This window comes from Cryptomeria japonica, chromosome 3 (genome assembly GCF_030272615.1).
Source record: "Cryptomeria japonica chromosome 3, Sugi_1.0, whole genome shotgun sequence".
NCBI classification, from domain to species: Eukaryota; Viridiplantae; Streptophyta; class Pinopsida; order Cupressales; family Cupressaceae; genus Cryptomeria; species Cryptomeria japonica.
This window is the reverse complement of record NC_081407.1, coordinates 773,994,086-774,020,777: the sequence shown is the minus strand read 5'-3', so window position 1 is coordinate 774,020,777 and position 26,692 is coordinate 773,994,086. Positions and strand designations below refer to the sequence as shown.

The 26,692-nt window shown below is 35.4% G+C and overlaps 1 protein-coding gene across 1 annotated transcript; it reads left to right on the top strand.

Annotated features, from left to right (window-relative positions):
• Window positions 1–21,174: 21,174 nt before the first annotated feature.
• Window positions 21,175–26,080, top strand: LOC131033906 (cytochrome P450 720B2). Its single transcript, XM_057965212.2, has 9 exons — window positions 21,175–21,530; window positions 21,948–22,275; window positions 24,002–24,151; window positions 24,228–24,464; window positions 25,039–25,122; window positions 25,232–25,310; window positions 25,410–25,531; window positions 25,642–25,760; window positions 25,884–26,080. Exons 1-9 carry the CDS (start codon window positions 21,286–21,288, stop codon window positions 25,969–25,971), a joined length of 1,452 nt encoding a protein of 483 aa, XP_057821195.2. The 5' UTR covers window positions 21,175–21,285; the 3' UTR covers window positions 25,972–26,080.
• Window positions 26,081–26,692: the final 612 nt, after the last annotated feature.

The following is a 26,692-nucleotide window of genomic DNA, read 5'->3' as shown; positions in this document are numbered from 1 at the left end:
GAGACATTTGATTTACCGTTTGAACCTAATGCAATTGAATAAGATGGCGCATTGAATAATGAATTAAATGATGACATAGTACACCTTCTCTACTTGATGAATTGAATGTACATAATGCACAGATGCTAACACCTCCTAGAATCATTCGTAAGAAACCAAAGTATCTAATTGACATTGATGAGAATATATTGAAGTCAATGCCCAATAAAATGAATGAACGAACTTGTAGGAGAATGGTTAAAAGAATATAAAAAATTTATTTTAATAACTTAAATCAAACTGCAAGATGTCAATTAATTGTTCAAATGATTAAAAATTTGAATTTTAGAGAGATAATGAAAATTATAGGCCTAAGATCATCTGAAAGTAACAGTGAAAGAACTATTGTGAGAAATCTATTTGATGCATATCAAGCTATTGGTTCAAAATTCACGTACTAAAGATTCTAATGCTACTCGACATGTCATTACATCAACCATAATGAGCAAGAAAATAAAAAAAAGATTGTTTGATAAACAAAACAAGTTAGTCATTAAACATTAGTAGAACAACATTAAGTAGAACATAAAAGAGGCAGGAAAAAATAGAGGAACCTAACAATAATTCTCTTTGGGCATTCTCAGGTAGACTACCACGCAAAGACAAGGTTGTTGTTGATGCACTAAAAACATTAATTGAAAATTTTTGGCATGACAACACAAGAGTTTTGCCCAACCAAAGAGATGTTGTTAGAAGGATAATTGGGTCTACAAATCATGAGCCACATGCCAAACACTATTTGGATATGACTCAAACTAAATTTTATGAAAGATTCCTTCAAAAGTTTCCTCAAATAAGAATTTCTCAAAGATTTTTTGAAATGGAAAAACCTTTTTATATTAAGATTAATCATGTACGCACCACATGTTGTTCTAGGATGCATATTGAATTTTCCATGCATTATGATATTTTTTGTCATATTTGTTCTACTTTGCACACTAACAATGTTTTGCAGGAATGTAATATACAAGCACCTCCTAAGTCGGTAAGAGAATTTATTTCAAGTGTGCTATGTAATAGACACGATGGTTGCATTTATTATAAGATGTCTTGTTTGGAAGGTTCTTGTGCTATATGTGGTGGTTTGCAACATTTACCAAGATGCATGAAATTGGTACGAAACTAGTTTCTTTTGGAAAATACAAGACAATCACATATGGAGTTAAAGATGGAAAAGATTTGAAGAGATGTGAGCTAGTGAAAAATGATATATGTGTAGCTCAATTTATGAAAATGTTTCAAGAGAAACTAGTTTATGAGTACATAATGCATACACATAAAGCTCGATGGTTAGATGAGAAATTCAAGTTATGTAAGGACACATTTCCTCTTGGCACCATTGTCTCTATCATTGATTTTGCTGAAAATTATACACTATAATCTCAAATGAAGTGCAATCCATGTATTATCACTCTACACAAGTTTCTATATTTGTACACATAGCATTCATGCATGCAGATGCTAGCACAGAGGAGGATAGAAAGGTTGTAAGAGAGTATCACTTCTACATAAGTGATGATCGTACTCATTCATCAAAGTTTGTACAAGGATGCTTTAAAGTTTTCTATGATAGTGTAAGGGAAAGGAACATACGATACAACCAACACTTAATATCGTTAGATAATTGCACCGCACAATTCAAGAATGCAAGGATGTTTTATTGGTTGACAAGGATGCATATGACAAGCAGTGTACAACATTTTTGGAATTTTTTTGAGGTTGGACATGGTAAGGGAGAGCACAATGGTGCAGGAGCATGTGTGAAAAGAGCCCTAGCTAGGGAAGAATTGAAGTACGAAGGTGGTGCTGAGTTGATAGATGCAGAAACAATTGTGCGATGGTGTAAGTCTACGATGGGTCCAGGTAATCCAAGTACGTCAATGGTTCGTAGATATTTTTGGTTGATCACTGAATCTAACATTGAAAACTATCTAGATTATTGTACAGTTGCACGATTGAGTGACATGCACTCATTTATGAGTTCAAATTCAAGTTCACTAGTAATTTATACGAGACAGATGGTATGTTTTTGCTCTTCATACATGTATTGTTTGTGGGAAGAATGTGAATCACAAGAGTGGGTTGACAAATGCTCTTGTAGACCATTGGTACCCATTGATTCATATCAAATTCCCAAAGCACTACAATTGAGTCAAATGGAGACATCAGTGGATTTTGACCATGTATCTGACCTAGTGGATTCAGGTGATTTTTTGAGTTAATTTTTTTGCAAGTATTCATTTTGGTTCATTTTGTTGTACATCATACTTTATTTTTGGTATTAATTAACACTTTATAAAATGTAGGTCATGTGTATGCAGTTGTTGCAGAAGAGAACAATGAAGAAGGAACAAATTACTATTTGTATCGTTGTGTTGAGCCTAAAAGAAAATTGACAACCACAATCATTGACGGAGAGGGTATTAAGTACCCAATAGGGTCTGTTGTCATGACAAGAACATGGCTTCGGAGATACCCTATCAAAAATTCTGATGTTTGGTTGTCAAGGACTTTGAAACACACAGACATATTTATCATTTCTCTAACCTTGTTGTTGCTACAAATATTCATTTGATGAAGTATCATGGTAGACCTCATAACAAGATTTTATGGAAAGTTCATGAATCTAACCATGAGGAAATACTTGACATAATATGGGTTAGAGCTGATCCTGAAGGCTCACTTGATTGATTCTACGGTTCAGAGTAGAATGATTTTGAGAATTTTGTATAAATCGTCGACGAATCGTTCTATATTCATTTTTTGTATATATAAATGCCCGTGAGCTGATTTTTACAAGTTTAGGGGCATAATTTTGTATATTTAAATGGCAATGAGCTGATTTGTACATATGTACATGCCAAATTTTGTATATTAAAATGGAGATGAGCTGAATCACACATATTGTAATGCCAAATTTTGTATAAAAGCCCATGAGATGATTTGTATATTAAAATGGTGATGAGTTGAATCGCACATATTGTAATGTCAAATTCTGTATAAAAGCCCATGAGATGATTTGTAAGACATTTTTTTATATAATCAAATAGCCAAGAGCTGATTTGAACATATTTAGAGGCAAATTTTTGAATAATATGTGACTATTTTGTGTGTCAATGTTTTGTGACTATGTTTTGAGTGTCAATGTTTTGTGACTATGCAACTGACGGTTTTTGCAGTAGGCGAAAAAATGCTACCAATCGAAAATGGCTCTGAGTCATCAAAAACCAAGAGAGGAAATTGTAGTGAAGCCTCACGCGACCACACAGGTTCAAACAAATCGACCATATGTGTCCTGGATTGGAAGAAACAATCCATCAAAATTTGATAATTTTTTGGACTCAGGGCACTTGAGAGATCGTACTGGTACGGTATGACTCTCAACATTTCGGTTCTTTGGGATGCATGACAGGGGCATGCCTAGCATAAACCTACCCACCTGAACATGCTCATGATGTCAGTTTGTGCACACGACAAACCAAATCAGTTCTAGCCTATCTGGCAACTTTGCATTGCATGCAACTGACAGTTTTTGCAGCAAGCAAAAAAATGCTACTAATCAAAAATGGCTTCGAGTCATCAAAAACCGAGAGAGGAAATTTTAGAGGAGCCTCACACGACCCCATGGGTTCAAACGAATCAACCATATGTGTCCTGAATTGGAGGAAATAGTCTGTCAAAATTTGACAATTTTTTGGACTCATGGCACTTTACAGATCACACCGGTACGATATGACTCTCGATGTTTTGGTGCTTTGGGATGTATGAAAGGGGCATTCCTAGCATAAACCTACACACCTAGACATGCTCACGATGTCGGTTTGTGCACACGATGAACCAAATCAATTCTAGCCAATCTAGCAACTTTGAATTGCATGCAACTGACGATTTTTGCAGCAGGCGAAAAAATGCTACCAATCAAAAATGGCTCCGACTCATCAAAAACTGAGAGAGAAAATTATAGAGGAGCCTCAAGCAACCTAATGGGTTCAAATGGATTGACCATATGTGTCCTGGATTGGAAGAAATAGTCTGTCAAGTTTTGACAATTTTTTGGACTCAGGGCACTTGAGAGATCGCACCGGTATGTTATGACTCTCTACATTCCCGAGCTTTGGGATGCATGACAGGGGCATGCCTAGCATAAACCTTCCCACCTAGGCACTCTCTTGACGTCGGTTTGTGCACACGACAAACCGAATCAATTCTAGCCAATCTGGCAACTTTGCATTACATGTAACTAACAGTTTTTGCAGCAGGCGAAAAAATGCTACCAATCGAAAATGGCTCTGACTCATCAAAAACTGAGAGACGACATTGTAGAGGAGCCTCACATGACCCCACTTGTTCAAGCAGATTGACCATATGTGTCCTGGATTGGAAGAAATAGTCTGTCAAATTTGACAATTTTTTGGACTCGGGGCACTTGAGAGATCGCATCGGTATGGTATGACTCTCGACGTTTTGATGCTTTGGGATGCATGATAGGGGCATGTCTAGCATAAACATGCCCACCCGGACATTCTCCTGATGTTGGTTTGTGCACATGATGAACCGAATCAATTCTAGCCAATCTGGCAATTTTGCATTGCATGCAACTGACAGTTTTGCAGCAGGCAAAAAAATGCCACCAATCGAAAATGGCTCTAACTCATCAAAAACCAAGAGAGTAAATTGTAGAGGAGCCTCACGCAACCCCACGGGTTCAAACAGATTGACCATATGTGTCTTGGTTTGAAAGAAATAGTCCGTCAAGTTTTGACAATTTTTTGGACTCAGGGCACTTGAGAAATCGCACTGGTATGGTATGACTCTCAACGTTCTGACACTTTGGGATGCACGACAGGGGCATGCCTAGTGTAAACCTGCCCACTCGAACACGCTCGCGATGTTGGTTTGTGCACACGACGAACCGAATCAATTCTAGCCAATCTAGCAACTTTGCATTGCATGCAACTGACGATTTTTGCAGCAGGCAAAAAAATGCTACCTATCGAAAATGGCTCCGAGTCATCAAAAACTAAGAGAGGAAATTGTAGAGGAGCCTCACGCAACCCCACAAGTTCAAATAGATCAACCATATGTGTCCTGGATTTGAAGAAACAATCTGTCAAGTTTTGATAATTTTTTGGACTCAGGGCACTTGAGAGATCGCACCAGTACGGTATGACTCTCAACGTTCTGACGCTTTGCGATGCACAATAGGGGCATGCCTAGCCTAAAATTTCCCACTCAGATGCGCTCGAGATGTCAATTTGTGCACACGACGAACCAAATCAACTCTAGCCAATCTGGCAACTTTGCATTGCATACAACTGACGGTTTTTGTAGCAGGCAAAAAATGCTACCGATCAAAAAATGGCTCTAACTCATCAAATATCGAGAGAGGAAATTGTAGAGGAGCCTCACGTGACCCCATGGGTTCAAATAGATTGACCATATGTATCCTAGATTTGAAGAAACAGTCCATCAAGTTTTGACATTTTTTGGACTCAAGGCACTTGAGAGATCACACAGGTACGGTATGACTCTCGATGTTTCGACACTTTGGGATGCATGACAGGAGCATGCCTAGTGTAAACCTGCCCACCCAGATGTGCTCGCAATGTTGGTTTGTGCACACGATGATCCAAATCAATTCTAGGCAATCTGACAACTTTGCATTGCATGCAACTGATGGTTTTTGCTGCAGGCAAAAAAATGCTACCAATCGAAAATGGCTCCGAGTCGTCAAAAACTAAGAGAGGACATTGTAGAGGAGCCTCACATGACCCTATGGGTTTAAACAGATTGACCATATGTGTCCTCAATTTGAAGAAACATTCCATCAAGTTTTGACAATTTTTTGGACTCAGTGCACTTGAGAGATTGCACCGGTACAGTATGACTCTCGACATTTCAATGCTTTGGGATGCATGACAAGGGAATGCCTAGCATAAAATTGCCCACCTAGATGCATTCGTGATGTCGGTTTGTGCACATGACGAACCGAATCAATTCTAGCCAATCTGGCAACTTTGCATTGCATACAACTGACGGTTTTTGTAGCAGGTGAAAAATGCTACCAATCGAAAATGGCTTTGAGTCATCAAAAACTGACATAGGCCATTGTAGAGGAGCATCACATGACCCCACGAGTTCAAATGGATGGACCATATGTATCCTGGATTTGAAGAAATAGTCCATCAAGTTTTGACAATTTTTTGAACTTAGGGCACTTGAGAGATCGCACCGGTATGGTATGACTCTCGACATTTCGACGCTTTGGGATGCACGACAGGGGCATGCCTAGTGTAAACTTTCCCACCCAAACGCGCTCGTGATGTTGGTTTGTGCACACGACGAACACAATTTGACAATTGCAAGCGTGAGGGTGGTCTTGCACCAAACACATATTGTTGTTTATATTCATATTGTCGATTACATATGCAAATATTCATTTAAATTTATAAAAGGGAAGCCACCAAATACAACGAATACACAATAATGAACTGAATACAAGGAGTTTTGTAGGGTTAATTCAACATTTTAGAAATTTTATCAAATCATATTCCATGATTGCAATGTTTTATATCATATATTTTTGTTGTTTATATTCATATTGTTGATTACATATGCAAATATTTATTTAAATTTATAAAAGGAAAACAACAAAATACAACAAATACAAAATAATGAACTCAGTACACATTTATTGGATCGAATATCGATATATATATATAAAGGCATGTCTGCCAAGTCAATACAAGTATTATAAAAATATGGTATATACCATGTCCAAATCGATATACAATAAAAATGTAGAATATATCTACATGTATTGGTCATTCTATGACCAAAACTAACACTATATGATCCTAAACTTGTGGTGGATCATCAAAATGAAGCCTTTTCGATGCAATACGCAGCTCTGTAGATGGTTGCAAAACCACAATTCAAAAGCCAAGTTAGAATTCTTTTGTAGAAAATAGTTCACAATTAACAACATAACTATGCATTTAACTTTAATTCCTTTGCAATTGAAATGTAGATTACCTCATCGGCTGCTCTAGGAGCTAATGTCTTCGCTCTTCTCTCCTTGTCACTCTTAGGAGTTTTCTTGAAGACATACTTAAATGGATCCACGTTATGGCCGTACCGCGAATGGGTCTATTGTAGATAAAATGTACAATTAATACAATGTACTAACATAAATATATCAAAAACACTTAAAAGCTATAATATAGAGAACAATGACATACCTCTACCTGAGATGCTTCTCCAATGGACTGAGGATGGCTCACCATCAATGTAGAAACTATCGCTATTACCTATAGAAAAAATGTTCAAAGATTAAATACAATTAATATAATGATAAGTATTGAAGGTTAAAAACAATTAATTTTACATATCAAACAAAACTGTACCAGATCCTGAGATGCTTCTCTAGTGCAAGGAGGAGGGTTCGCCATTGATGAAATAGGTATGGATATTTCCTATATGAAAAAATTATAAGATTATAATATATCACAAGTTCACATGTACGCATGCATATAATCATGAAATCAAGAAAATAAAGTAGAGATACATACCTTCACTCTCTCTTGATCCACGGGCGAATCAAGTGCATTCAACAAATCCACATAGCTCAATGGCCGTTGTACATGTAAAATAGACAAAAAACACTAGTCAATATACAAACCCCAACTAATACTTGATTTCAACATTTTCAAAAATTGTACAACTAAAAATGTGTTCAATTACCTTCTTCCTACGTTTTGGCATCTTCAAGGAATCCCTTTTCTTAGGATGAGCCCTATATGTGGAGGGGGTACCCTAAAAAACAAAATTAACATGAGATATTAGTACAGATAATAAATTAAACATAATTTTAAAAATCTAAAATGAAATGACTTGCATATTCCATCAAAACAATACATAAAAAGGGTTGTACAAAATATGATATTGTATATCCTTGTAGGCCAAAATCGATCGCTGAGAGCATGATGTCATCAATCTGGGACATTTCGTCCCCTGTCAACACTTACAAACAAGAAATTGGACCAAGTATTAGAGATAGTTAGTATATATTGTATTTGTTTGAATTCAAAGTGTACTATTCTATTTTAACATGTTACAAAATTTATACCTCAGGCATCGAAGTTGCAGCTATAGTAACTAGCGGAGGAGTATGGGATACCGTTGTTGCATCCTGAAATGCATATTATTTGTCTCAATTTAAATCGATGTATAAATAAAAATTCATTTATGTAATTACAAATTTAAAGTGACTGATAAATAAAATGCTATGAATTCAAATCAACACACCTCTGTCTATGGCTCATGGGAAAACACCATGTCCATCAACTCATCTGTCAACACGAAATCCTCAATCGTGTGGGCCTAACATCTACTCCCGCAAATCATGCACAGGTGAGATGAGGATCCATCTGCACCGGCTGCATCATCTAACCCCGAGCATATCCCCGAGCAACTGACACACATGTGCTGGATGGGCTCTCTTTCGCCACCTAATGGCTCATCATCCAATACAATAGGGTGTGATAATGATGTCCCATGTTGGATGATGGCACCAGTCAATGTTGTGGCCACCTGAAGAGTCTATAGCTCCATCGACTCTTTCAGCTCTATTAGGACAACCTGATGCACCTTGGGTTTGGGTGCTAAGGGGCAGTGACTCTCCATGGGTAATCGCCTACAGACTCCAGTTCTATCTTGGGCAGAGCCACCACCTCTACCATGGAACTCTCTCATGTCAAAATATTTTGGGCGCACATTGAGCAAAAACTCACAATATACTTTTCTAAAAAAATATAATGACACCTCATAATTATTACAAGGTGGATCATCAAAGACCATCCACCACCTCTACCAAAAAAGATTCTTCATCTGCACATTGGTACACCAATGTATGGGAAACCTCTTTGCATTAGGAGGTAATGACTGACCAGTTTTGGGATCAACGAAAAGGGCACATATTTGTTGTTTACTAATATTTTTGTTTTTTACTCCATTGTATGATAGCCCATCGACATAGAATTGACAACACCTATCCCTAAAGCTTCCCCATTTGGTAATTTGTGTGGAAACAGCTATGGCACCACTAGCTAATGTTTCTAGGCTAGTGACGAGGGATTGATGATGCTCAAGTTCATAAGTTTTCAATTTAACAACCAGTTTAATGATTTTAGATGTATTTTGTCCTAACTGATTAATTAATTGCTCCTGTGTTTCGGGGTGTGTGGTAAAAAGGAGGAATTGGGGGTTGTTCTTGTGTGTTTTTAGGAGGTGCATTTGGTTGTTCTTGTGGGTTTTTAGGAGGTGCATTTGGTTGTTCTTGTTCTGGATTAGAAGAATTTGGTTTTTGAAACAAAAAATGAAAAAACCTAATCAAAATTAATGAAATTAAATTCAAAATGTAAAACAAATTGAACAAACGGGAAAGAAAGACAAAAATAAACAAAAACTAACCTTGATCCATAGCTTGGAGGACAAATATAGCACCCCTTTTGTGGTTTAGGAGAAGAAATGGGTAAAAAACGAAGTATAAAACGTGCTATTCACGGGTAAATGAGACCCAGTTTTTTTTTTAAACTTTTTTTACCAAGCATCGCGTACGCGTTTATATTTGGATTATTAGTGCGTACACGCTCATTTTCCTAGGCGTAGCGCGTACACGCTCATTTTCCTAAAAGCAGCACGTACGCGCTATCTTCTCTAGGCTCGGGAAGAACAAACCTAAGCATGTGCACGGGAATTTCAAATTTTAAAACCACGTACGCGCTGCTTATTTTTCCATGTTTTTTTTGGGTGGTGTCCACTTTTCTGACCACCATCTTTGTGCACTTACCCAGCTATCTCTTCTTCTTTGTCTAGCACAAAAGTAACTCCAATGTATTGCGATGCACTCGTTTTCACTTCCAAAGCAAAATTTTTCAAACTAGATATGATTTTTCTTTCATCTCCCAAGTTTGGTTGTTGCAACTCAAGGTCATCTTTATCAAGCTCATTACTTCTACTAGGACCAAGTAGTGCCTTTATAACTCATACTAAACTTGGAAATTCAATTGGATCAACTTCTTCTCTGCTAATTGGTAGATTGACACTCCCAATTAATTGATCCAAAAAAAAAGACAAGCGGAGGCAAATTTCCCAACTACTCTTCTTTGTCAATTGCATCTCTTGTCTGAATTTAGCATAACTTCTTTGGTTTCTCCAAGCAAAAGTGTTAAATTGTGAAATGATATCTCTTTGTTCACCTTAGATAAGTTCTTCTTGAAGCAACACCATTATGTAACATAATCTTAATATTACTCCTCGAAAATATGAATTGATAGTATCTTGATTTCAGTTGTTTGGACATTCATTGCAATCAGGCCCTCATTCTAGCACTAAAAGATGTTGATGTGTATTTTAAGAGCATGCAAGCATCAGAATAAAACACCAAAGTACTTTGCCCTCACTTGAACAAAATCACCTCAGATGCTAAGGGTAAGATTAACTAAAATGATTCCAAGGTTTCTATAGTTAGGTCTTGACAAGTGGGTAACTCAATGGTCGATGTGAATTGTTGTTTTCACTTGGGGACTTACACAATTATTCATATCAACTTTTCTTTTCATGAATGTGGAATAGGTGTGTTGATAACATAGGATCTAACAATGAAGCTCTCGACTCAATTCTAACAAGACTTTCTAAAAAAGGGGGAAAAGGGAATAGGGTTAGGAAATCTATTATAAACCTAGAATGCAAGAAGTGGTGAAAACGTTTAGTGGAATCAAGCTAGGCAAGGCCTCACCATCAAGTTGAACAGATTTTGACACAAGCTTAGTGCAATCATCTAAGGTATATTTTATAGATTTTCAAATTTTTACCATCAAACATTGATACCATCCCATTTGATGCATAACAATGGACAGATAATAATTAAAGTTAAGCTTGCATAAACTTCTAGTTGGCCACACATGACACACTTACAATCATGAGCAAAGGGCTAGTGATATGGATAAATGGATTCCACACAAACACATTCAACAAATTATTTCATTCAATCTAACAAACTTGAAATTAAATTCTAATCTAAAATTATAATCTAACTTGGAGGAATTAAGAACCTTGAATGCAAGACAACACTTCAACAAAAATCACCATGAATTCAAAAAATGATTTATATTCAAATCTGCAACATCTACCAACAATTATCAAAAATCTCTCCCTTACAAATGAGAGGCAATGGGGCTTATATAGCATCTCAAACAAAATGCATGGCTAAGATTCAATCAAAAATTAAGGGCCAAGATCATGGCAAAAAAATCCCCAAAGTTTCCCTAATTAGGGTTTCCATAAAAAATGGAGCCACCAATATATGGCCCAATAGAAAGACACCTAGTCATCAAATAGGGAATCTTCTAGAATATTTTGTCCTACATCTCTTTCTCTCATAGCGTAATCCAAGAATTGAGCTAATAGAGAATCTAATTCCTCCATGAAAATGTTGGGTAAGGTATATTGTTGTAAATCAATTGCATCCAACGCATCTGAGAAAAAAATCCAAGGTGTTCTCCCAATCTGGCATGAGCTTCTATAAATTGTGGACATGAATCAAGAAAGAAACTAAATCATCCATTTGAGTTTTCTTCAAAGAGTCCAACAGATTAAGTACATGAACTTCATCTTGTCTCTCAATTCTGCTAAGTGTAAACCACTCGCTTCATTGACATCCACCTCCAATAATTCCTCAATTGAGGAAAGGATCTTCGATTGGATCTCATGAATTGAACCTTCCATCTCTACACAATTATTTTGTGTGTGCTCATAACAAGATTTCTTCATGGCCAATAAATAATACCAACTGGATGGAAATTGTATTTGTCTCCATCATGCACAATATTCTCCCTGATCAATGTGGCCATGAGAATTCTCTTCAAGGCTCTGAGGCATGCAATAGTCCTCTCCTGAATAGGTCGTAAGTCCTCCCAAACTCCCTCTAGATACTATATCCTAAATACGAGCATTGTTGTCCAATCAAAATCATGGACAAAATGAGTAAGGAAATCATTTGCCTTTCTCTTTGTATCTTCAATCCATTTCTCCAATTTCGAGAGTGTATCTCTTATTGACAAATAATCTATATGTAGTCCACAATCAATTGCAATAGGGGAAATAAGGGTTGGATTCTCACACCTTATCCATGCAATGTACTCTCTAAGTCTAATATTTTATTCCTTATATTCCTCTTTCTTCACTATCTCCCTATCCAATCTTGCATCGATCACCTTGAGAGTATCACCAACTTCCTAGAATTCCTGCTTTTTTGTAGTATGTACAAAGGCAACTGAAGTAATCTCAAAATCCATAGGAGTAGCAACATCCTTCATCACATCTCCAATAGGAACAACTACCTGTGCAATCTACATTCCTGTCTCATCTCTAGTTATGCGTGGTCCAAAATCTCAACCTTCTTTGGTTCTTTTTCCTTGTTGCTCATGGCTAAGTAGTCATCAATGTCGTTAATTGGTTGTTCCTCTACCATCTTCTTACTTTTCTCCATACTCTTCATCAGCCAATAAGGAATAGCGGCCATCTCCATATCATCATCGAGACACATTTATCGATCAAGCTCTCTCAATGCCAAGATAACATCATTGTCATCATCAAGATTACACTTAGTCAAATCATATACTTTCTTCCCCAAACTAACCTCCAAAAGGATAGTAGGAGATCTCGGTTGATCATCATCTTCATTAGGTGGAGCAAATGTAGCAATGCCATATAAGTCCTGAACATTGTCTGGTAATATCACCACATTGGAATATTGTTCAACCTCCTTATTCTATTCTAGCACTTCAATTTCCTTGATTGATGAGACACTGAGGGGAAGTGAAGCAATATTAGGTGAATGAATGATAATCATTTGCTTCTTCTTAACCTCCTCAATCTTCTTCCTTTTAGCATTGACTTGTCATGGTATGTTCTTCCTTTTCTTTGGAGCTTGAATTTCCTCATTTGCATAAATTCTTATGTCACTAAAAGTTCTTTGACCATCTTCGGAAGAGGATTCCTACTGTTTCATCTTTTCATATGTGAAGATAACACCCATGTCAACTAACTTGTTCATCTAATTGTCTACCCATCCTGGGGAGAAACTCAAGACTTCTCTCATAAATACGTTCAAATTTGTCACTTCGTGTTCTGGCCAATTAGGCAATAGAATCATCTTCTTCATTTCATTCGCATAATGTGGATGTGTATGATCCTTGTCATCTAATATCTGATCAAGAATGAAGAAAAGTTCACACCTCCACATGAAATCCATGAACATTCTAGACCACATTCTTCTTTTCACTGATTGCTCATCCATTAGGTTGGCCCAACAATCTTCTATGTCCACCTTGTGTATAAACTTATCACCCCTGATCCTTCGAAATTTCTTATGCAGATCAAACCTTTCTCTTCTTTTGTATGTCACAAGGTGATAAAATGCAAGTTCTTCAATCAGTGTGATAGTTGCAGTGGCAGAATGGAAAACCTCCAATGTCTTCTCTATCGAAATAGGAAATGTCATCCCTGTACTATGTTTGTCTTTTTGGATAGAATCAAACTCCAGAAGTTGTCTCACCACCTCAAGTAATATCATTCTCTTTGTAGGATACCTATGAAGCCTGTAAGGTTCAAATTGAAATCCATGAATCCTTAAGTATGTGGAAGTTGGAAATTGTATGTACCATGATCCATATTTCTCAATCAACTCCGTTGCCTCCTTGGACAACCTCTTGTGAATTTTTCCCTGGAACATCTGTGTGAATTACATGGTGAATACATCATTCAATCTCTTATAATCTTCAATTTGATACATGTTCAACTATGGATAGAATTCATAACTCCTGTACTACCCTTTGTCCATTCCCAACTTCACCTTTGCATATTAATCCTTTGTAAGTAACAAATCATGCAAGTACATACATGAGATAGGAAGTCATGGCAAATGATTTAGATCTCTCCACATTTCTCAGTTGAAAATCCAGATTGTCACTTATGATTTTTGACCAATTGATCAATGTTCCCTTTAGTCAATCCTGGATAAAATAGAACATGCATCCATGATATAATGCACCTTGTGACATTTCCATCACTCGGTTAAGCAAGAATACCAAATCACTATATTCCTCTTTCAAATCTGTGCACATGAGTGTCTTGGGATCCTTGGAATGATGAGCCCTAGGTTCGATCATTCATTCCTTGTTCATTATAGTTTTGCACCCATCCATCATTTTCTTGTATTTTTCTTCATATTCATCCTTTGTCCTATCTTTCATATCTGCACCATGTGAAATTACGAATAGCTCACCAATCACATCCTCAGCTAGGAAAGCAATGGTGACACCCTTAGGAGTCTTGATTATTCGAGAGTGGGGATCATAACATCTTGCACATTCCAGGATTAGCTTGTTGCATTGTATAGACTACGTAAATCCAATGACCTAGTAGATACCACTCTTCATGATGTTTGCATAAGTAGGGGAGGAATCTAGTTTCTAATTCTAAACATTCGTTGCCGCATCTGGTCCATGTTCAGGAAATGCATGTTTGTGTCTATAATTTCCTTCTATCTAGATGACATCTTGGATTCTGGATAGAATCCATTCTCAACTATCTTTTGTTGTTCCTTCCAAATGCTAATTCCGAACTTCGACATTGCACCTGTACAAAGATGAAAGTTAACAACCTCGAAAAATCTTCCTGATAAAAGTTATGATTTCTAAATGATTTAGACAATTTTAGAGATGGAAATCATGAGGGTAAGTGCACAAAGATGGTGGTCAAAAAGGGGGATATAAGTGGACACCTTTTTTCTGAAATCAGGGGAACCTGAACTTGGAGGCAAAATTTGAAAGTCATCCACTCAAGATATGAAGATAATCAAAGAACAAATATTGTAGTACTCTGAATCTAGTTTCCAAACGACTAAAAATTTTCAAAATTGGATAAGATTAAGGGGGTCAAATCCTTTGCGCACGAAAAATGGACCCTGATTTTTTCAAAAAAACATAACATAGTGTCTGACGTGCGCATCAAAAAAGTCATATTTATATTTACTATTTTGACAAATCCTTTGGCAAAAAGATAGCTAAGAGTGAGCACTAGAAGATGTGTATTTTTTTGTAATTTTTTGTTGAGTATTTTTTTTTTATGATTTTTCCGATCAAGCACATCCTGAAAATTAGGTACCTGTTTGTGTGCGAAGCATAAGTTGCACTAAAAAAATAAAAAATGCAATTTTATTTTTTTTAAATTGTAAAGAATCAATTTCACTACAATAATATATATTTTTTTAAAATTTGGATAATTATATCAAAAGTTATTAAAAAAATGGTGCACGTATGTCTGTGAGAACTATGGAGACATTGGTAAAAGAAATTCAATAATAATATGTTATTGTTGTTCAAATTGTAAAAAAACTATATGGTTAGAAAGCTCAAAAGATGGGTGAAAATATGGTGGAAATTTTAGAAATACCCACTTGATAATATGTAAACCTAATGATGACAAAGTCAAGAAACTAAGTTGATAAAATAAAAACACGCCAAAAATGAGGGAAATGGAGGGAAATCAAACTTCCAAACCGTAGCTTTGTCATCCAGGCCTATTTCCAAGCCTAAACAGACAAAAGCGCGTACGGGGGTACCTATGGTATAAAAAGCGCGTACGCGCTATTTTTACTATAAATAGCGCATACAGGCTAAGTTTGTTTAAATTTTGGGAGTGTGTATAATATGCTATTGTATATATATATATAATATGTGTATATACATATATTATATAATTTATATATAATATAAAAAAATATATAATATATATATATATGTATATAGTAATATATAATATATTAAATATATATACACACATATGTGTGTATGTATGTGTATTATCTCCCTCTCAAGTGCATACAAGGTCTCTCTCTCTCTCTCTCTCTCTCTCTCTCTCTCTCTCTCTCTCTCTCTCTCTCTCTCTCTCTCTCTCTCTCTCTCTTCCTCTCCCTCTCTCCCTCCCTCCATCAACATTTGAAGAAAATGAATGTATTGGTTTCTTTGGATCATGTGGATGTATTGGTTGGATAATATTTATGGGTCGTATGGTGTAGTAAGGGGTCATATGGTGTATTATGACCCCTTAGGTGTCGTTATGTGTCATATGGTGTCCTAAAGGGTCATATGGTATTCTATGATCCCTTAGGATACCATATGATCCCTTACATGTCATTAGAGGTCATATTGTTTCATAAGATGTCATATGGTGTCATATGACCCCTTAGGACACCATATGACCCCTTAACACATCATACGACCCATAACCACTCCATATGATGTCCTAAGGAGTCATAAGATGCCATATGACCCCCCAGGACACCATACAACCCATAACAACACCATATGGTGTCCTAAAGGGTCATTTGGTGTTTTATGACCCCTTAGGACACTATTTGGCATCATTATAGGTCCTATGGTGTGCTAAGGGATCATATAGTGTCCTATGACCCATTAGATGTTGTTAGGGGCCGTATTGTGTTCTAGGGGTCATATGGTGTCCTATGACCCATTAGGACACCATATGGTATTGTTATGTGTTTTATGTTGTCGTATGACCCCTAGGACACCTTGTGACCACTTAGGACACCATATGGTGTCATTAGGGGTCATATGGTGTCCTAAGGGGTCATATGGTCTCCTACGACCCCTTAGGACACTATTTAACCCCTTAGGACTCCATATGGTGTCATTATGGGTTGTATGGTGTCCTAAAAGGTCATATAGTGTTTTATGACCCCTTAGGACACCATTTGGTGTCATTGTGGGTTGTATAGTGGGCTAGGGGGTCATATGGTGTCTTATGACCCCTTAGGACTCCATATGACCTCTTACGTGTCGTTATGGGTCATATGGTGTCCTAATGGGTCATATGATGTTCTATGATCCCTTAGGACACCATATGATCCCTTAGGACTCCATATGGTGTCATTATGGGTCGTACGGTGTCCTAAAGGGTAATATGGCATTCTATGACCTCCTGGGATGCCATATGATCCCTTAGGTGTCATTAGAGGTCATATTGTTTCCTAAGAGGTCATATGGTGTCCTATGACCCCTTAGGACACCATATGACCTCTTAAGACACCATACGACCCATAACGACATCATATGGTGTCCTAAGGGGTCATAGGATGCCATATGACCCCTCGGGATACCATACGACCCATAACACCACCATATGGTGCCCAAAAGGGTCATATGGTGTTCTATGACCCCTTAGGACACTATTTGGCATCATTATAGGTCCTATGGTATTCTAAGGGATCATATAGTGTCCTATGACCCCTTAGAGGTTGTTAGGGGTCGTATTGTGTTCTAAGGGTCATATGGTGTCCAATGACCAATTGGACACCGTATGGTATTGTTATGTGTCTTATGGTGTCGTATGACCCCTAGGACACCTTATGACCACTTAGGACACCATATGGTGTCATTAGGGGTCATATGGTGTCCTAAGGGGTCATATGGTCTCCTACAACCCCTTAGGACACTATTTGACCCCTTAGGACTCCATATGGTGTTGTTATCGGTCGTATGGTGTCTTAAGAGGTCATATAGTGTTTTATGACCCCTTAGGATACCATTTGGTGTCATTATGGGTGGTATGGTGTGCTAAGGGGTCATATGGTGTCTTATGACCCCTTAGGACTCCATATGACCTCTTATGTATCGTTATGGGTCATATGATGTCCTATGACCCCTTAGGACACATGCATGGATCCCTATGATACCATATGACCCCTGAGAATACCTTTTGACGCTAGAGAGGGAGAGAAGGGGAGGAGAGGGAGGCAATGGGAGAGAGATACACCTAAGAGAGGAGGAGAGTGAGATAGAGACTGAGAGGGAGAGACAAGAGATAAAAGTGTGTGTGTGTGTGGTGTGTGTGAGAGAGAGAGAGAGAGAGAGAGAGGAGAGAGAGGAGAGAGAGAGAGAGAGAGAGAGAGGAGAGAGAGAGAGAGAGAGAGAGAGAGAGAGAGAGAGGAGAGAGAGAGAGGGGTAAGGTATAGAGAGATATAAGAGGTGGATAGAGGGATTGGGAGAGAAAGAGAGACCTAAGAGGTGAAGGGAGGAAAGGTGAGAGAGAGAGAAAGAGAGGGTGAGAGATAGAGAGAGTCTAAGTGAGAAGGAGGAAGGGGTGGAAGGATATTACAAGATACTGGATAGAGAGAGGTGCGAAGAGAGGGAGAGAGGGAGAGAGTGAGAAAGAGAAGTAATGAGAAAGGGAGAGAGGGAGGGAGAGGGGAGAGGGAGATAATGAGAAAGAGACACATGAGAGAAGGAGAGAGTGAGAGAGAGAGAACAAGGATGAGAGAGAGAGAGAGAGAGGGGGGGAGGGAGGTGGGGAGGTAGGGAGAGAGTGGGAAAGAGATACACTTGACAGAGGAGGAGAGTGAGATAGAGAGATAAAGGTAGGTAGGGACAGAGACTTAAGAGAGAAAGAATGGGAGAGAGAGAGAGAGAGAGAGAGAGAGAGAGAGAGAGAGAGAGAGAGAGAGAGAGAGAGATAGAGAGAGAGAGAGAGAGAGAGAGAGAGAGGCTGATAGCCAGAGATGTGATAGAGAGAAGGAGAGAGACTTGAGAGAAAGAGAAATGGAGCAAGAGGGGGAGAGAGAAAGAGAGTTAGAGGGAAAGAAATACTTGACAAAGGAAGAGAAGGGGAGGGGGAGGGAGAGGGAGAGGGAGAGAATGAGAGAGAGACACTTAAGAGAGGGGGAGAGAGTGAGAGATAGAGATATTTGAGAGAGGGAGAGAAAGAGAGGGATATATGAAAGAGAGAAAGAGGGTGAGGCAGATGAGAAAGAGATGGAGAGATACCCGAGAGAGGGAAGAAAGTAGAGAGGGAGATGCCTAAGAGACAAAAAGGTAGGGGTTAAGGAAGAGAGAGGGGAATGTAGGGAAGAGATGAGAGACATAATGCTGATATGAGTATGCTGATTACTGAAATTTGACCAAGTCTAAAATTTATAAGAATACTCAAAAAACTAGAATCTGCATTATAACTCTTAGAGATCTGGAACCACTCTCAAACATCCTGACATTATATACATAAAATATAACTTAAACTATAAGAAAGATAAAAGACAAAGAGAAATGTTATATTTTATGTATATATCCTACTGAAAAACCTAATGGAATGTAAGTGAATTGCATTTTATTGACACACAAAACTGCGTACGCGGTTTTAGTTTTTAAATTGCGTATGCAATTAGTATGCTTTAAACCGTGTACGCGGTTAGTATTCTTTAAACCGCGTATGTGGTTAGTATGTTTGAAACCGCGCACGCGGTTTAACTTTGGTTAGGCTCAGCAAAACGAGCCTAAACGCATACGGGGTTTTTTAAATTTGAAATACCCCGTGCATGTTTTGGTGTTTTTCATGTTTTTTTTTTTGTGTGTCCACTTTTCTGACCACCATCTTTGTGCACTTACCCATTAATTTTATCCATATTCTAAACGAATTCTGAAAATAGAACAAAAATATGACAAGATTAGAGTATGAAAACCTTATGAATTTCATTAAAATCATCAATTTTCAGACTTAGCAAAGTTTGAAGACACCTCCTTATACTTAGAAATTTCATCAAAATTAGAGTGCAAAGGAGTATACCAAATTAGGAAATGAGCTACGAAAAAGTGTAAAGTAGGATTTTCACACAAAATTTGTTTGAAGACACCTTTCCAAGATCAACAATGGCTACCTGTAAGTCGGAAGACAACCCGAAACTCTACAAATTAGTCACTTAAATCATGTTGCAATCACGTGAAATGCAAATGTGGAATAAAAAAATAATTTTCCCAAGGCAAAAATGGTTAAATCTGAGCACAAATATAGGGCTGGAAATGATTTTTTTAGTCTTAAGACAAGTCTGAAAATGAAGGTTTCAGACTTACCAACACCTCTGAAAATGGTGGCAAACTCGGAAAATGGCCACAAAATGATGAAAAAAATGTTCCCCAAGTATAATCGCCAAAGTTGGGGAGTGGCTAGAAATGAAAGTTTTCTGAGGACAACCTGCAACAATGGCGTCTCAGGCCTGCAACAACTATAATTATAAATAATTATTTTATATCGTGAGGTTATTTAAGATAATTATATTAATGATGTACATTGTTGGAGTTTTAAATAAAATAAAATTTAAAAAAAAATCATTGGTAACTAAAAACTCATTACCATTTTTCAAATGTGGATAAAATTTTTAAAAAATTGTTTTTTTGGTAGTTAGTAAATAATAACAGGGATATTAGAGTTGGGAAACTTTATTTGATGTATAATTTTTAACAAAAAAATGAATTGACTTTATGATATGCATTGTTAGACCTTCAAATAGATATTAACAAAGAATCTTTTTTATGTGGGATTTTATATCATTCACAAATTTATTTTGCTTCTCGACATAGGAGTACAAGTCAATGATGATATTTCCTCAACTAAGAGCCAAAGATTGAGTGGTAATTATTATGCCAATAAGTCAATGATGAGGTATCTTCAATTAAGAGCCTAATATTGAGGGTTAACTATTATGTTAAAGTGATTAAAAGATTGTCAAGTAAACACGTCTATCTAAAAAACACCAAACACACATCTTTCAAATAAGTGTATTTAAGATATGTATACATCTATCTAAAAAATATGGAAGGCCAAAAAACTTTAGGTTATCTTTTAGATAGATGTATTTAAGATATCTATATGAGTGGTAAACATTGTTAGAATTTTATATTTTCACATTTAAAACATAAAAATCGTTATCATTTTTCAAATGTTGATAATAACATTGACTAAAAAAGTCTTTGGTAGTTGAGAAAACATATCAAAATTTAATAGGTGGACAGAAAAATTTAAGACATACTCTAAGAGGTTTACATCTTGATTGATGAGATATTTAAGGAAATCCTATCAAGCTCGTCAGTGGTCAATGCATTCAACTAATCCTACAATAATATATAATTGAAAAAATATCTATATCTTTATCCTTATATATGAATATTTAAGAATATACCATCACCTTCATTAATTGTATTCAACAACCCTTTGATAATGATAAATCTTTAATTGAAAAATTATAACAACGTTTACCCATTCATATGGGTTTTCACTGTATAACCACCGAAGTTTGTGTGATTTAATATCTCTAATTGTTCTAGAGAGCTCTGAAAAATGGAGGAAGCATTGATAGTGGGCAGATATTTATATTGGGAGCAATGGGTTCTGGTGGGAGTAGTACTGACTGTGACACTACTTCTGTGGAAAACATTATGGGTTTCAAGAGGAAGCAGAAAAAACCAGCATATCCCACTGCCGCTAGGATCTACTGGATGGCCGCTCATTGGAGAATCGATAAGTTTCTATCGAGGTCTCAGATCTGCTCAACCACGACAGATCATCCAAGATCATGAGAAGAAGTAATCAAATTCATCCTCTATACTTTTGAAAGAATTTGGTTTGATATTAGATTTGGACAGTATAATTTGATTTTAGAGTAGACTGTGTAATAATTTTTGAATCAATGTTTCAGATTACATTTAATTTGATTTTAGATTTGATTTTAGACGTAATAATTTTTGAATCAATGTTTCAAATTACATTTCATGATTCTGATCTTTACCCAATTCATTAGACTGATTTAGAAATTAAATATAACTGAAACAGTCCAAATGAAATGAAAGAGTTTTGCAGGTTGATTACTGAACAGTCTCAGATTCTTCATGGCACCTGTTGTCTTTTTTTTTTATCATGTAATACAATTTTTTAAGATTTGGGTACTTTTTAGTTTTGAAATTATGGATTGGAAATAAGATTGAAGATTGTTTGTATTGCAGGTATGGACCAGTGTTTAGAACTAATTTGTTTGGAAGAAAACGGATGGTTGTATCAGTGGATCCAGAGTTCAATAGATATGTTTTGCAAAATGAGGGCAGGTTGTTTCAAGCGAATTACCCCCAATCTTTCAGAAATCTTGTTGGGAAATATGGTTTAGTGAATGTTCATGGTGATCTGCAAAAGAAGCTCCATGCAGTTGCCGCCAATTTGTTGAAACAGGACAATCTCATCTCGGACTTCATGGATGATATTCAAAATTTCCTGCTTGCAGATATGCAGAGATGGCAGCACAAGGGTGTCATCCATCTTCAAGAGGAATGTAATAAGGTATGTTGTAAATTTTTATTGTATTTTTAAGATTTTTCTATCATCCACAAAATCATGTAGTTATCTGATAGGGAGCAGGAATTCTTTTAAGAATATAATATTGTATATGTTTTAATTTTAGTTGGTGGATTTTAAAGGTGTGACATTTTTTTTGTTGGAAAATTAGTCATTTTCATTAGTTAAAGATAAGGTACACTATTCACAAAAAAGTAGGGGATATAGGATCAGCTTTTAGGAGTCAAATGAGCAGAGTCTGAGAGTCAAAAAACACATCAAACATGGGTCAACCATCTAGAGCAGAAAACACAAAGATTTTATATCATCCCAGTCTTAGGTGAAAACCTCTTCTTAGAAAATTACATGTTTTATTAAGATGCACAAGCTTTTGGTTTAAGCTATGTATTTTTCAGTGTTCCACAGCTGCTGGGGACAGGGAGACGATGGGACGAAGGGACAAAGGGAAAAAGTTTTGGGGACGGGGGGACTTGGGGACGGGAGGGGGAAAACGCGTTTCCATGGAACACTGGTATTTTTCTAGCTCGAATATTTTGAATGACACTGGATAATCCATCATCAAGAAGAGGAAAATATATAATAGGAATGCAAAAGTAGGTATAAAAGAAAGAGGAGAGATGTTTCTAATCCTTTCCCTCATCCTACCTCTCCTCTCTCTTTTATAGCTAGGAGTACAAAAGTAGGTATAAAAGAGAGAGGAGAGGTGTTTCTAATCCTTGACCTCACCCTACCTCTCCTCTCTTTTGTACTTCTATTATACATTTTTCTCTTTCTAATGATGGACCACGAGTAGGACCATTAACTGTGATCCCAATCGGCAAGCAAAAAAACATACACAATTAAGTATTTATTTGGGTAGTCCATTCAACTTTGCAACTTTCTGAATAATATAGGTAAGAGGAGTGGATGGTCAACAATTGTAGGACACTAATATTGAATTAGTGACATTAAAAAATACAAAGTTGAGAAATATCAATTATAACAAAGTAATATATCAATAATGTATTTTATAATCTAATAAATAATGTTGTTGATAATTTTCTTTCAATTATCTTTCATTAAAGAGAAAGTATCTTTTTTTAATAAAAAAACTAATAATTGTAATAGAATATGTTAATACTTTATTTTTTTAATGAAAAACTAGTCACAATTATTATAAATCTATTAACATAATATTATAACTCCACAATAAAATATAAAAGACAATCACACAATGAGGCATAAATTATAATTTTTTATATCTTCAACTTTTGGTACTTTAAAAAAAAATTAAATTAATTATTTTAAATATATTTTCCCTTCTAATTATATACTTATAAAAAGATAATTTGAAATTTATATCATTTATTTAATATATCTTAAATATCAAATATTCAACTAACCAAAAATTTATTTTTTTCTATGTAAAGATTGAAGTTGTTCAAATGATATGCTAAATTTTTCACTATATTTTAATAGTAAGACAGTAAGATTCTATGTCAACGCTTTCTAGTTGTTGACGATAATTATATGATTTTGTTAATTTATAGTTATACAATACAATATTATATACGAATTAATACAATTTATTCTACATTGATGAAACCCTATTAGATCTTTCTATTTATTTATTTTTTATATTTTTTAAAATTTATAATGTTATCTAAAATAATATTATATAAAATATTTAGAATTTCTTTTACACTAGTAATCTCTGAACTTAAATACACAGGTTCTTCTCAAAATTATGGGCAAAAAGTTGTTGGACTTATCTCCTTCGGAAGAGACAGAAGAAATCTACAAGGCTTTTGAGGCATATGTGTTAGCTATCATTTCTATCCCCATCAAATTCCCAGGATCTAGTTATGCAAGAGGGATTAAGGTATCTAGTCTAATTCTATTGGTGTTTGATGAATAGAAATGTATCTGGATATTGATGTTGGGTCATGACAATGCAGGGAAGAGAAACAATCAAAAGAAAGATTGAAGAGTGTATACAAGAGAGACGACAAAATCCACAAGTGATTCGTAATGATTTTCTAACCAAACTATTGAAAGAAGAGTCATGGCCTGATGAAATTATTATTGATCTTTTATTATTTATAATGTTTGCTGGTTATGAGACTTCTTCTACAAGCATGGCCTTTGCAATAAAATTTCTCACAAACAATCCACGGGCATTGGAGGAACTAAGGGTAAGCATTTACTTGTAGTTAAAAATAAAATTATAGAAACTAATAATTATTAGGCATAAGAATTGCTAGTGTATTAAAATGTATCTCAACAGAAAAAGATTAAAAAACGCTTTAGTAGACGTGGCTTGCATTTTTCATTTTAGTCAACATAAAATATATTATTAACAAAACTATTTAAATGCTTGTAAAAATGATTTAGTAAAAGGTTCACCTTAGACAAGTGGAGTTTAAGAGTTGAAATTATGATATGAGTATTTCTTAGTTCTAATAATTATTTCAAGACGAATGATATTTAGGTGTATTTGATTTTTCAAAAAATGTATTAAAAATCTTTTTTGGAAAATAGGTATACATTGTGTTGGTTAACACATGGTAGATAATGGAGATATAGGTTACATGTCATGGAATTCAATGTACCTAGACTATAAAATTTATACTCTTTCTCACTCCTATAATTTTGATCATAATTTCATATTCACAAAAATAGGCTACTATGAAAGATCTATTATTAATATGAAATTTAACTCATAAATGGTATTTTGTAAGATAGCTTATTCAAGTTTGGATTATATAGGTAGAGCATGACTCTCTCTTGAAAGACAATGGAAATAGAAAGTTGACGTGGGATGACTATCAAGCTATGAAATTCACCCATTGTGTGAGTACACAATTTAAAATGTTTTATTATGTTCTTACCTTCTACACAATTTTTAATTTCTTAGACAAGAAAATTGATATTGATGTGTTTAATTTGGTTTGCTTGGCAGGTGATAAAAGAAACTCTTCGATTGGGTAATGCTGGCCTAGGGGCTTATAGAGAAGCAAAACAAGATATTAAATTTAAAGGTACAATTTAGCAAAATTTTAATTTAACATTAATATTTCTTATTCTCCACGTTGAAAATTTTAATTACACTATTGTAAATGATTTGTGTGCAAATGTAGATTTTGTCATTCCCAAAGAGTGGACAGTGCTTGTGCTCCTATTTGGCACACATTTAGATGAAAAATACTATCCTGAACCATTCACTTTCAATCCATGGCGTTGGCAAAATGAGTCTCCCCTAGTATGTCAAAGCACCCACCTTGTTTATTTAACTATGAATTTCTAAAGATTATGGATGGTATTATGTACTACATATGCTAAGTTGATTGAAATTGTTCATTTAATTTCTAGGCTTTGTCTGACAATCCATGGTTTATGCCATTTGGGAGAGGTGCTCGATTGTGTCCAGGATTCCATTTGGCCAGATTTGAAATTGCTCTCTTCCTACATAACTTTGTCACTAAATTTAGGTGAAGTTTTCTATTACTTTTAAAAATGCATGCATTACATAATCGTTATTAAAAGAAATCATCTTTTTAAATTAAAATTTTATGGAATGCCTAATTTGAGCAATTGACGGTATGTGCATGTAGGTGGGAACCAATTGGAGATGATCAAATTTGTTACTTTCCAGCACCTACTCTAGTAAATCATCTTCTGATTCGTTTATATGATCGTTAGTGACATGCAAATAAGTGAAAAACACTAAGACATATGAGATTTTGATTTTTGTTACATATAAATATATAAAATAATAAAGAATAATGTCAATTATGAACACCAAATAAAATATTTGTATTCGCATTAAATAATCATTCTAGTTGGGCAATGTATTGTGAAAAAAAAATTATATAGCATTTGTGGTTTTTTATTAAAGTCATAATAATAATAATTCTAGTTGAAATCATGGCTTAAACTAGATTTCTAGATTTCTTTTATTTTATAATTATGAACAAATGTTTATATGCATACTACAAGCAAAATTTCACAATCAATAACAAATTTTTAGATATAATGTTTTATTCTATATTCTTAATTAAATCAAATTTTATACCAATATATGATATTAACCATAAATTAAACGCTGATAAAATTAAAAACAATGAGCAATTCTAGCTAGAGAGTTCATGTGTGTGTGTGCGTACGCATGTGTGCCTACAAATTGTTTACATAAAAATTCAAGGAAAAAAAACTTTTAGTTTCCTGCTCTCGTATTTATGATTAAATGAATAATATCAAATTTCTATTTTGTAATGTTAATGGAGAAAGCTTACTAAACACAATTTTTAATTTTATTTGTTAGATATTAAGATCTATTAAGCTTATTTTAATAACTTATACAATGATTTTTTTCTTTTGTTTGAAACATTTGCACATTCTAATCTCTATAAAGATTAAGAAA

Excerpts from the sequence above, each read along its gene's own strand:
- LOC131033906 (XM_057965212.2), top strand. The coding sequence starts at position 21,286 with ATGGAGGAAGCATTGATAGTGGGCAGATATTTATATTGGGAGCAATGG. Across the intron at positions 22,276-24,001 it reads TTCAAGAGGAATGTAATAAG|GTTCTTCTCAAAATTATGGG; the intron begins GTATGTTGTAAA and ends TTAAATACACAG. Across the intron at positions 24,465-25,038 it reads GGGCATTGGAGGAACTAAGG|GTAGAGCATGACTCTCTCTT; the intron begins GTAAGCATTTAC and ends TGGATTATATAG.